The 13,682-nt window shown below is 33.1% G+C and overlaps 1 protein-coding gene across 12 annotated transcripts in view; it reads left to right on the top strand.

The window, feature by feature from the left end:
• BAZ2B (bromodomain adjacent to zinc finger domain 2B) overlaps positions 1-13,128 on the top strand; it is a 496,556-nt gene extending 483,428 nt beyond the window's left edge. For 6 of the 12 annotated variants that reach the window (XM_037849033.1, XM_037849042.1, XM_037849038.1 and 3 more), the window contains 6 exons: positions 1,123-1,433; positions 1,820-1,955; positions 4,209-4,355; positions 7,967-8,229; positions 8,494-8,637; positions 11,668-13,128. In XM_037849033.1, coding sequence (XP_037704961.1) covers positions 1,123-1,433; positions 1,820-1,955; positions 4,209-4,355; positions 7,967-8,229; positions 8,494-8,637; positions 11,668-11,821 — 1,155 coding nt within the window. In that variant the 3' untranslated portion in view covers positions 11,822-13,128. Of the gene's footprint in view, positions 1-1,122; positions 1,434-1,819; positions 1,956-4,208; positions 4,356-7,966; positions 8,230-8,493; positions 8,638-11,667 lie in introns of those variants that run through there. The other 6 variants (XM_037849039.1, XM_037849040.1, XM_037849041.1 and 3 more) reach the window with 4 other exon arrangements.
• The last annotated feature ends 554 nt before the right edge of the window (positions 13,129-13,682 follow it).

The following is a 13,682-nucleotide window of genomic DNA, read 5'->3' as shown; positions in this document are numbered from 1 at the left end:
ATATGCAGAATCTAATAACTGATCAAAGAGAAATACCAAGTAACAGATGAATTTAGAAAGAGAATGCACTGCTTCTGGTGGAGACATGGGAGATTAAGGAAGATGTTATGCAGGAGTCAAGATGGAACACGAGAAGATGAGTAAGTTTTGACCATCAGAGATCAGAGAACACAATTCTAGGAAATGGGAACAGCATAAGCAGAATATGAGAATAAGGAAAGTCAGGACATGTTTGTGGAGTGGCAAGACATGTAATTTAACTGGAGTGGAACGTATGCGTCGGGGGGGGCATGAGGGAGAGAGGTAGATTGAGGTATTTGAACATCATGGTAAAAATCTTGGACTTTGTTAACCGATAGGGAATCTTTGAAGGATTTTGAGCTGGAAGATAAATATAAGCAAGCTAAGTTACAAGATCATTCATTTATTCAACCAACGTATATGCAGAGTGCCTATTGTTTGCCTTCACTGTGCTGAAGAGAAAATGAGTAAAAGCAGACAGGGTCTGCCCTCATGGAATCTAGAGGTACAAGGATGTTAACCAAATAATCACAGTAGTATAAAATTGCATCCATGACAAGGATATGGAGCATTATATAGTCCTGTGAGGGTCTACTATAGGGGGATTTATTTCCTGAATGTCAGAGAAGACTATCCTGTGTAGTTAATTCACTGAAGAGGAACAGGGGGGAAAATGCTATACAGACAAAAATAGCAGATTATTCAAGGGGACTATAGCCAAAGGAAAATGGTGAATACAAGGGTCTATACAGAAGAGTGGCAGAAAGAATAAAAATGGAAAGTGAGAATAAGGTTTAGTGGCAACCAAGAGGTTTCCATTCCAATGATTCCATGGAATTAATAAGCATTTTAGTCTAAAATGCTTCAAAATTTGTATTATGCCTTTGATAGTATCAAAGTTCTTTTTCAGGCTTCTCTCAAAACTGTTTCTTTTAATTTTTTGGTCATGTATCTGCCTAGCATTAGGAAACACAAGATAAAAACTTACAGTAAAGATCCTTGAAAACTGCTGGTGTCCATTGCTGTATTTTAAATAAAGGTAAATTATCCCTTAGGCATTTTAAGAGGAAATTGTAATAACACTATTCTCTTGATATGTAGGGTTGGATATGTCCAGAGCCTGCTTCAGAAAGGGAGGACTTGGTATATTTTGAACATAAGTCATTTTCTAAATTGTGCAAGGAGCTTGATGGAGAATTTACTGGTGAAGATGAAAGCAGTGCACATGCACTAGAACGGAAGAGTGACAACCCCCTAGATATAGCTGTAACCAGACTGGCTGATTTGGAGCGGAACATTGAAAGAAGGTATCTGAAGAGCCCCTTAAGTACCACCATTCAGATCAAACTGGATAATGTGGGCACAGTTACTGTCCCTGCTCCTGCACCATCCATTAGTGGTGATGGTGACGGGTAGGTTATTGAGATTAACTTAAAAAATTATTGTGCTTCTTTGCTAATTGGAGCCTATTTTCTATTGCCTGTTATCTATGTATCTTGTATGTCTGTGATCCATATGGATCGTGCTATTTGCATGGTGCTTTGTAAAAAACATTTTTTGTTGTTGTTATGTGCGTTGATAATCTTGCAAAGTGAGCTTACATTTACCTGGTTGTGACTAAGCTTTGAGGCACGTAGCCACAGTCTGTACACTACATCAAATTTAGTTGCTTAAACCTTATACTTATTGGCTGTTACATGTTTTTGTCATTGCTTGGCTTTCAGTGTGATGATTGTTTCACATTCAGTAACCATAAATGTGGACATGACCTACTTAATTTTTCTATATTTCAATGCAGAATTGAAGAGGATATTGCTCCAGGGCTCAGGGTATGGAGAAGGGCATTAACAGAAGCTCGCAGTGCTGCACAGGTAGCTCTGTGCATTCAGCAATTACAGAAATCAATAGCATGGGAAAAATCAATTATGAAAGTTGTAAGTGTTTTTATTTAAGAAATACTATAACTAATTTACTTTGTCCTGCTTTTTCCAACTTCCAGATCTTTCTTAATTATACATTATTTATTGTCAAAATAATGTACACTTTGAGAGTTTGCCTAATTCTTATATAATGTTTATTTTGACATTTTCCTCCTTATTTTGAGCTTTTTGAAGAAACTTGACAAATGTGGTATCTTTTATTTTTTTTAATCTTGTTTCTGCCCCCCTTTGAATATGTTTATAAACCTAACTGAGGTTATTTCCTATATTCTATCAGTGTAATAGTTATTAACCTAAATACTTTAAAGGCTCTTTTGCTCTAGTAAACCTACCAGGTGCTTACATTACCTTCTACATTCGCTGTATTCCTAAAATGTCTTCTATATCTTTATAAACTTACATTTTTTAAATGCTAAGAAATCCTTAGGTAATAAATACAAAATAAGCAGAGAGCTCTCAGTGTGCACTTACGTCATGTGTTTGGCATCAGATGCGTTTGCCATGAAGACTGGATCTTTTAATTTCTTCTGGTAATTGAAACTGGTTTTCTACCTTTTTTGTACAAGTCCAATTAGTTATTATCATGTCATGAGTTGCTACTTTGTATCAGGCACCAAAATGGTATATGTTCAAAATAAAAGGTATATTTTATGTATTTTCCAGAGGGATATTTATTTTAAATCATAAACAATTGTCCTTCTTGCCTCTTTTAAACATATCATATATAGAGGCATCTATTATATATAGATTTAATGAATCACTATAACATTTACTTTGAATTGCAGACTAGCCATAAAATTCAGACATTTGTTTTCATGAATTGCTCAGAGTGAAATTCCTTTACTTAAAATAGTTGTACCATGAAGAGAAGTGATCCTTAAATAACTTAGTCCTTTATTCTTCATTTTTACCTCTATGCTTAGACTACGCAAAGCCTTGTTCATTCTATACAGAGAAATGTAGTTTCTTCTGTGGTTTTTTCATATCTTCCTACAATGTCCACAGAATAATGAACCTGCATTTTTCACAATATGCTCCAATTTAGTTTTTATCCCAATCCAGAATAATATTTACTGTAAGTTTTAAGGCATTATTCGTTTCATCTGGAAGCATTTTTACCAGGTTAAAAAAAACTATCCTTTTAAAAATCATCAAAACCAGTTTTAAATTCACCTCGAAAAAATAATATTTGATGGAATTGAGGAGCTAATGTTGCATTGAAAGTAAACAAATTAAGTTTATGCAAGTAAGCGATTTTGTTTTTAAGATTCTATAAGTACATAAATTTAAATTCATATAAGTGATTTCTAGTTTAAGTGTTTTTAATCTTATAAATATTGATTGCAGGACATTTTCTACTGTGACTGGAAATCTGAGCTAAATGTCAGAAAAATGTTTTTATTATTTTTTAACACCATCTCAAAAGTTTTTACTTGTCTCTTTCACTTTTCTTCTTTCTCTTTGTTAACCTTGTTATACAAAATATGTCTGCATGAAAAAAATCTTCTCTTTGCAGATTTTGAAGTTCTGTACTACAGTTTGTTGGTATTAGAAATTTGTCAGTATAGAAATAATAGTACCAGAAAATAAATCATGGACTCTTTCTTTCATTTAATTTATCGTATATTTCTTCACCTTAGAAATCATTTTATAGACCCATTTTATGTACTTGTGGCACATAATTAGTTTGGGTTGATGTGACTTTCAAATTTTCTGGTTTGAATGCATTTTTAAACCAATTTAAAAAATGAATAATTTAGTCAAAATCTACAAGTAACTTTTTATTATTATATATAATTCTGATACTAATACAAGTTTCCTCATTTTGTTCTTTAGAAATGACTCTAACCTTTATTTCTTTCTCAGGATGCCATAACGATGCTAAGATAATCAAAAGATGAAATACGTTTTTAAAACAACACCATGTACTAAAGCTCTTCATTGCTTTTTGTGCTCTAATGTCATGTTAACTATTTCACACGTTAATGTGTACATGCTTCTGAAGTGTGTGCAGGCATTCAACCTCTAGCTTTGTTCTTTGCAGTGTACCTGAAATGTGCATTTACCCCAAAAGAATTGCTCACCCCGTCATGTGGTCCATATCTGTGTAATGAGAGATACATAGATGTGTATGGCTACTGTATATTTGTTAGCAAGCGGAATGTTCAATACTAATATAGATTAACATCCCAATAACTGTTCCTCAAAGCAGAGAGTTAATTTTAAATGATTTTTCATGTATTGTAGTACTGCCAAATTTGTCGAAAGGGAGATAATGAAGAACTGCTCCTCCTTTGTGATGGCTGTGACAAAGGCTGTCATACATACTGCCATAGACCTAAGATTACCACTATACCAGATGGGGATTGGTTTTGTCCAGCTTGCATTGCTAAGGTAAGGCTGATCTAAAAGTAAACTTTTTAATTGCCAGATAAAAATTCAGAATTTTATGGGGCTGTAGGGTGGTAGTAATTCACATACCTCAAAATTCACCTTTCAAAAGTGTACAAGTCAGCAATTTTTAGTATATTCACAAGTTTGTGCAACCATCACCACTATTTAATCCTAGAACATTTTCATCATCCCATAAACAACTCTCATACCCTATAACAGTCACTCCCCATTTTCCTCTCCTCAGCCCCTGGCAACCATTAATCTACTTTCTGTCTCTGATTTTGCATTTTTTGGACATGTCATATAAATGAAATCAGAACATGTGATCTTTTCTCTCTGGCTTTTTTCACTGAGTATAATATTTTCAAGGTTGATTCATGTTTTAGTGTTTATCAGGACTTTCTTTTTATGGCCAAGTAATATTCCATTATATGCATATACCACATTTTGTTAACTATTCATCTGTTGATGGACATTTGGGTTGTTTCTACTTTTGATTATTATAAATAATGCTATGAACATGTATGGACAAGTTTTTGTATATATACAGATATGTTTTTAATTCTTTTGGGTATATACTTAGAAGTAAAATTCTGGGTCATATGCTAAGCATATGTATTTGAAGTCATTTTCCAGTCACATTTAAAATAGAAACCTATGCACTCTCATGCCAGTTGATTAAGAGAGAAGCAATATAGTAAAATCAAAAGAAATGGATATCAGAGTTGGAAGGTAAGGAGTCAGAAGATTAAAAGTTTGAGCATGTATTGAGGGCCATGCACTTTGCTGGGCTTCCCTACCTCAGTCCCTCTCTCCTGTGTGTGATCTCTAGACCTAATCATTACCAATAACTACACCCTCTCCCTAAACTCAATTCTAAACATCTACTCAGTGCCTCCTTTCTTTCCAGCTCATTCAGTGATCTTCACTGGTTATATATAAATTTTCTTTTAGCTTCATTACTGTCAAGTTATGTTAAGTTCCTTTATATTTTATGAATATGAATACATGAGTGTTTTAATGCTTGGTCCTTAGAGGTTTTGTTTTCAGTAAACCAGACATAAAATCCATGATTTCCTCCAAGCCTTTCTATGTGAATACACAATTCCTAAGCCTCTGCTTTTTTGGTTAGTTTAAATGTAGTGAACTAGATGTTATGTTTCTTACAACAATAAGAAAATAATATTCTAAACATTTGAATTTGATATTTTAGGAAAAATTAAGGTTTTAAAAGTATCCTTCCAGTTAATTCATAGTTATTTACAAATATTTTTGCTATACATTTTGCTCTCAGTGGCTGTTTCTACAAAGGTCATTGTGACTAAATATTTTTACTCTCTGTGTGTGTGTGTGTGTGTGTGTGTGTGTGTGTGTGTGTGTATCTTACTGAATCACAGAATTGGAAGACTTGTGTGCAATTTGCTGTGCACACATATATTTTTATGCACATTCATAAACATGCAAACACACATATTACAAGTTTCAAACTCCAGTGTCTACAGAAGGCAAGCAAATAACGTAGAAGAGTTCCTTAGCCCTCTGGTGGGGATTGTAACAAATGGGAGAGTCATGTCCCCATCTAAATGTGGCAGTCATCACTCAACTACAGCCAGTCGTCATACAGAAATGTGGGCCCAGTTAACAAGATCTTCCAATATTTCAAGGGAAGTCAGGATTATGGACTTTTATGCATGTCCTTCCAAATTTTAAATGTCGGCAACAAATTCAGAATTTTTACAATGACCCAAATAGCACATTCTATGACCTGTCTTTACAGCCCATGAGCCATCAGTTCCCAACTTGTGGTATACAATAGCAATGCCCCCTTATACGTATAATCTGATAGGTTCTACTTGAGACCCATTGAAATTCGTTGAACTTGGGCTCTAGCAAGATGGAGAGAAGGTGGGCTCTCTGCCCAAGAGCAAAGTAATCAGGAAACAAAGTAACTAAAAGCTTGCTTTTAAAGTAAATGTATATATACTATATTGAGATAGCCTAATAAATGTTATTTATTAAAGAAATAAAGAGTTCATTGTCTTTTTTGCAACATCACAAAATTGTTTTGATACTGTGATTTAAATTTCATATTTTCTTATTGTAAGTATTAATTTGTTAAGAATTTACCCCTAATAATATTTTAGTTCAAATAGGAACTAGTTTGGGCCCATTATTTATGAAGTTTTATTCTTTTTATTTTATGTAATAGAACAATACAATCTAATTTTATTTAATATTAATTAATGGACTTCTTCCTCATTGTGTTAAACATTCTCAGTGTAATATGAAAACCCAAAATAATCAGATTTTAGTGAATTAAAATGGAGAAAAGACTTTATAAAACATTTTAATTATTTCAGTTAGTAACTAAGGGTAATGATTCTTCAATATGTTTTGTGAGACAGTGTTAGATATATAGTTTGCCTTCTTGTTTTAGTCAATTAAAATATTTCCTTAGCTCTATTTTTATCCTGCCAATAGAGAACTAGATAATTATAATTGCTTGTATAAAAGAACAGTTTTTGTAAAAATATTTTTTAGAAATTGGTCTAAATTTTCCAAAGAAATGTTTTCAGCCAATTCTAAATTACTGCTTTCAGGAATACAGCCAATTCTAAATTATTGCTGAGCTGGTTATATGACTCTACAGTCTAGGATTTCTTAACTTAGTAAGGGAGGAATGGTTTTCCAAAAGAAGATTAGCACAGTTCTGGGGAATAAAAACAAAAAACGTATACTACCAGTGACTTTATAGATCTCTCTATAATCTATTATATTAACAACAATTAACTTTCAGAAGACTGACTTATTTCCCTATTTCTAAATTCAGGGCAAGAAGGACATCTAATTGTTGCATCAGTGTGCTGCTTGCTATGTCGTGATTCAATTGTGTAAAGCCACATGGAATTTTTTTTAATGTAATTTTAGAGCTAGCAATTCACTAATTAGCAACTGTGTGGCTTATCTTTCTCTTTTTACAGATGACAAAACAAGACCCGAGATATTTTGTCCAGAGTTCCATAGCTAGTTAGGCATAGAGCCATAATATTCTTTATGCCATTTCTTTCTACACTGCTTTCCTCAAAAACAGACATCTCTTAAAAATAAGTATATAAAAAAAAAACTTTCCAGTCGATCTGATCACTTAAAAAATAACTTTTCTCTATTTGACACTTCATGAGCTTTTTTTCATATTTAAGTCTCATCAGTTTTCTTATTAATAAGCTGTTTAGTTTTGTTTATCCTCACCTTTTTAAACATTTTATTGTGTTCTAAAAAAGAGTCCTTTTGTTATCTTTAAACTCATTTGGTTAGTGACCTAGACTAAAGGAATAGACTAAAACTGCTAATAAGTTCTGCAGTATCAAAGATAGATCAACAGCTTTAAGTTTTAAGAATTCGTGAGATGAATAGATTTTTCATACTTTGAGTCTATCCTTATATTAAGGGAAAAAAATTCACAGAACTTTCTTGAAAATAATAGAATTAGCAGCTTTCTAGATCAGAGATGTTGTTTTTTATTTGTCCTGTCATGCTTTTATAATTTAAAATAATAGGAGCTCTGTTGATATCTATTTTCTTGTGCCTCATTTACTTATTTTTAATTAAAGGCAAGTGGTCAAACTCTGAAAATAAAAAAACTTCATGTCAAAGGAAAAAAGTCTGAGCCCAAGAAAGGCAAAAAAGTACTCTTGACAGGTGATACTGAAGATGAAGACTCTGCATCTACAAGTAGTTCACTAAAAAGAGGAAGCAAAGACCTCAAAAAAAGAAAAATAGAGGAAAACACTTCTATTAACTTGTCCAAACAAGAAAGCTGTACTTCTGTCAAAAAACCTAAAAGAGAGGAGTCCAAGGACCTAGCTCTTTGCAGGTATTGTATCAGTTTTCTTGTACAATGTATTTATAACATTATTTCACTTGTTTAGCAGTCATTTACCAAATTAATGGTTATCCTTAGGCAATTTGTGTAAATTGGAATATGTAAAATCTATGGTATAGGTAAATGTATTCCCTTATTTTTTAATAAATTAATTTTCATTGACTCAACTTGAAAGATTATAATAGAAAGCTAAATGTTTAATAAATAGAGATGATTCTAGACATAGATATTGATTTCAAACATTATTTTCTTTAGTATGATCCTGACTGAAATGGAAACTCATGAGGATGCATGGCCTTTTCTACTTCCTGTAAACTTGAAACTTGTTCCTGGTTATAAGAAAGTTATTAAGAAGCCTATGGATTTTTCCACAATTAGAGAGAAACTAAGTAGTGGGCAGTAAGTAAATAATTTCAATTTATTAAATATTTATAGCATGCCTGATATGTAGTGGACAGTTTTTTAATAAGCCAAGGATCCGTTAATGAACAGTGAGGACATAGGCCCTGTCTTTGGAGAATTGTATATGTGTTTGATTAGGGTAGTATGGTATGAAAAACAACTCAGAATAAAATTATTTAAGCAATTAAAAAGCAGTATGATAAACTTGCTTTTGACCAAACTGAAGGAGCACCAAACCCAAACTGGAATTTAAGAAAAAAATATCAGAGAAGCCTCCAAAAGAAAGTAACATGTAGGCTGGAGCCCCAAAATAAAAAGCTCATGTTGTGAGTCAGTGGAATATTGACACGATCTCATGTGGATTTAATAAAAATTGACTTTCAGAGTATCACAATCCAAGTGTAGAAGATCATTGGATATTTTAAAAATAAAAAAGCTTTATTCTGAGTTGTTGGAGAATGCTAAAAAAAAATGCATATTTTAAAAGTAGAAGAAAATTTAGTTTCTCCTCTCTGCATATTCTCTTTGTGATCCTATAGTAAGTGACTTCCTGGCCACAGTTAATGATCTTTGTTAGACCACCACAAACTTCTATAGCAGCTGTTAGTGGAATTTTGTTGGTTCTGCAAAGTGAACCACTTTGAAGCCACACAAATGAGTATAGATCAAGCCCATACAAAGTCATTCTACATATGAATGGCCAGGAGCTGTGATGGTATTATTATTATTATCATCAGCATCATCATTTCTTTGGAAGCTGTAATATCAGTCTTTCAAAGGGTTATATCTGCTTTGTTTTATTTTCAAAAGATTATAGAAGGGACCTTCCCAACTTAAAAAGCATTTAAAACCATTAAAACGCTTGGTTCTAATGTGAACCAAACTGCAAAAGCTGCTGTCTAGGTGTGGACTAGTTCTGCTGTTTTTCCTGTCTATCATAATAATCAGATGTTTCAGGAGAACAACATGATGGACTTCACAATCCACATGGCCGCTATAAAGACTTGCACATGAAGACTTTATCAGTGTTTAACTCTTGACTTTAACTTCCATGATTGTACAGTTTCAGGACAGAGGATGAACCTAAACCTCAGAATCTCCAAAACAAACAGACGGAGAAATTAACACATAGTTGCCAAAAGAGCTAAAAAATTGGACCTCCCTTTTGAGAATGAGTCCGGGTGAATGGGGAGATGGGGGAACGGCAAAAGCCAGCGGAGAGAGGGAAGAGTTCTGTATACTCCTGTTTGTCATGCCAGATATGTGGGTAGTAAAATTCAGTGGATTCAGGCTTCTTTAACTTTTGAGTTGTTTGATTAAACCCAGATTAATGAACAAACATTATTTCAAATTTGTAAACTAGAAATTTATAGAGCAGAGGGGAGGATGTGCATACTTTAATGAATCTTTCTGAGTTCCATCAGCTGTCCCATCCCTCTAAAGGAAGGACATAGATGTGGGTATTATATTTATTTTACCTAGAATCTCACCTAGAATTCTCACCTGGATGGTATTCGCCCTAGCATTAACTATTAACTTTTTCTAATACTAAGGAACAGTCTGAAGAGAGAAATATTCCGGAAAGTAACTTTAAAATATTTTATAAAAAAGATCCCCACACATATTGTATGATTCCATTTATATGAAATATCCAGAATAGGTAAATCCATAGAGACAGACAGATTGGTTGCCGGTGTCTGGGGGGAGGGGAGAATGGGGAGTGACTGTTTAATGGATACAGGGTTTCCTTTGGAGGTAATGGAATGTTATAGAGCTAGATAGATGTGGCAGTTGCACAGCATTGTGAATGTACTAAATGCCTCTGAATTGTTCACTTTAAAATGGTTATTTTTATGTTATGTAAATTTCACCTCAATTAAAAAAAAATCATTCCTTGAAGTTCAGTAAAATGGATGCGTTTACCTAAGGACTGACTCAACCCTTTGTGAGCATGTTACAGATAGAGAACTTTTATTTCTTTTATTATTACATATTAGAAGGAGAGAGAGAAAGGCTCTATGAGGTTTTTCATTAAAGAACTAGAATTCCACTTTTACAAGATCTTAGAGTTTCAGTGCTTCACAGGGACTTGTAATGGGTAAATGTTTAATATCCAGTTTATCGTAAGTTAGAATTAAATTAAAATTTTAATTTCTAAAAGCCCTCTTTCAAATTGTATTGAATTGGTTTGCATTGGCTTTAAGTAGACCACTCCTCTCTCACCAATAAGCTTAGGCAGATTCATTCAATACCGTTCTGTTTTCTTCTCTGCGTTCTACAGAGAAAGAGAATTGGGCTTATCCCACCAGAAAAGCACTGAAGCAACAGTCTTCTTATTGAAAGGAACTTTTCTCATAATTTCATCTGTAGTGAGGGGATAGCAAATGCCTTTTTTTTTCCCCTGCTTCATTTGGATCATCATACTCCAAAGCTGGGGCAAAATATATCTGGAGAGAGAAAAGAATTTGGAAATGGGGGAGACTTAACAGAGTGCATATCCTGTGATTCATTGTAAAAGTTACAGGGCAAGTATATTGTTTATAGTATAGGATGCATTTACATTATTTCTACAGCAACTAAACATTTTTGAATGCTGATAATATGTTTGAAATATCAAAGCAGATAATAGGGTACTACAAGTGACCCAGTTGGTTAATAAACCACAGAGGAGTTTAATAAACTAGTCAAGTGGGAGGAGTCCTGTCGCAGAGAATTGTGATATAGGTCAAACAGAAAATGGGGTATGGAGAAAATGCCAGCTGGTTGAAATGTGTCTTAATCTTCAGAGAGATCTGTTTTTCCATTTAACCTGTCTTTAAGAGATGGCAGAACATACGGAATTTTTTAAACGTTCCATTTATAAGAGGATATCTTAAATTTTATGATTATCAGTTTAAATGCAATTATCCTAATATTTTCTTTTTCCTTTCAGTTTTACTTTTTATTTTACCTTTTATTACCTCTTCATTTATTTACAAAACAAAGCCACAACCACAAAGCAATCTCTAATCATATGTTTTCTTTCAGGTATCCGAACCTTGAAACATTTGCTCTAGATGTCAGGCTTGTTTTTGACAACTGTGAAACATTTAATGAAGATGATTCTGATATTGGTAGAGCTGGCCACAATATGAGGAAATATTTTGAAAAAAAGTGGACAGATACTTTCAAAGTGAGCTGAAGTTATAGTAATCTCTTTTTTTTTTCCTTTTAAATAAGGACAAATGAGACCAGCAATGTGAACTATATTTACATAAACGTGCAAGGCACATACATTATGACTTTTTTTTTCCCTTAATGTAAGTATCAAAAAAGAGAAGTATCAGAAGAATGATACCATTTTTAAAGGCTTCATTCCTACGACAACCAAGGCCCTTGGTTATGGGTTTTTGTGATTTATCAGCTAATTTAGGTAGAACAGGGAAGCACACCCAAAGAATTTTCAAAGGAAAGGGTGTTATAGTGCAATAGCAATTAAAATATATCAAATCGCACTGAATATTCAGCACCAGAGCTCTAACATGGGAAATGGTTTTCCTTTCCCTCTCAATAAATATCTATTTTTCATTTTTTTACTTTGTAGTTTATTTTTTAGTGGATGTATTTAATTTTATGAATTATTTATGATTAAACCACATCCAGAATCTTCGTTTTCTGTGAAAAGGAAGAACTAGAAAATTGCTTTAAATCTTGAAAATACAACAAGGAATGTTTTAAAATATAAAACAAAGCCAAGTTAAACTGTTTACACTGATGTGCTATAAAAGCACCAAAAATAAACTTTACTGTAGAGTTACAAGTACATTTATATATATGTTGCTGCATCACTTGTGTAGTTAAATTGTATTTCAAAAGACAGTGAAGAAAAAATTGACTTGTATATACTGTTCATTATTGTTTATATTAAGTCTTGTTTTAAATATGTATTATGTGTATATATTGTTTGCAGACATTATTGTTTATGTCTTAGAAGGATTGTAGCATTTTATTTTAGTTTGAAGGTAATTATAGCTATACAGCTTGTACAGTGATTATCCTCTACCAACACTGTGGCGTCTCCTTAATCTTGGTAGTGCCTGCCTTTGAAACAGGGTGTAGGGGATATTAGTTTTCCATTTTCTATTTTGTTATATAATTTTAAGCCACCAGGGCCTAAATTAAAGTATAATCATTTGTATCCATGTGGAATAAAATTGTGACAATTTCCTACGTGCACACGGTATTTTTTCATAGAAACATTTCCCTACCATTTGCCTTGCCTCAGAAATAAATTTAAAAGATATTTGTAACCACTGTGTTTTATCTACTGTGTGTTGTGGTGGCCTGTTGGAGGCAAATAGATCAGAATTTTTTTGTACCTATGTAAGAGTACTTGAAGTTTTATTTAAAATAAAATGTTGTGGAAAAGGTAGCATTCTTTTTTTTTTAGGAGTGTTATTTTTCACTACTATGTGTGGCACGGATACAATAAAAGACTTTTACAAACTAGTTTTTTAGTTTTTCTTAATGAATCTGAAAATATATTCTTGTCAAAAAGACAATTTAAATTTGATTTTTACAGAATCATAAAATGGGAACAGCAGTGTGTGGTTGAAAGAGCAATGGGCTGGGTGAGGAGAGCAGGTTTAAGTCTCTGGACCTTGTTTGGTTCTTATTTCACATTTTTAATATGCAAATATTAGAATACATTTTAAAGTTTAGTTCTGATACGAGACATGTCTGTATCGGTAGACAGATAATGCAGTTGCTAATAAGAAAAATATATAAATTAGTCTAACAAGACATTGGATACAAATTCAAGATTCAAGAAATCCGATTTGACACCTTGCTGGGTCCCCTGCTGGGCTTTGGGAAATCATTGGCAAATAAGACACAGGCCCTGCCTTCATGGATGTTAGAGCCTAGTGGGAAAATTGTCCTTAGATAATGTTCACTGCTCATAATAGTGAAGGAAGAGTTAAAAAGTTTTGAAGAAAATATTTCTAACTTTGAAATGCTCTGAAGCCACAGAGTATTTCCCAAAAAACCTGGTTTGTGAAGAC

This window comes from Choloepus didactylus, chromosome 9 (genome assembly GCF_015220235.1).
Source record: "Choloepus didactylus isolate mChoDid1 chromosome 9, mChoDid1.pri, whole genome shotgun sequence".
Taxonomy (NCBI): domain Eukaryota; kingdom Metazoa; phylum Chordata; class Mammalia; order Pilosa; family Megalonychidae; genus Choloepus; species Choloepus didactylus.
This window is presented reverse-complemented; position numbering and strand designations above follow the sequence as displayed.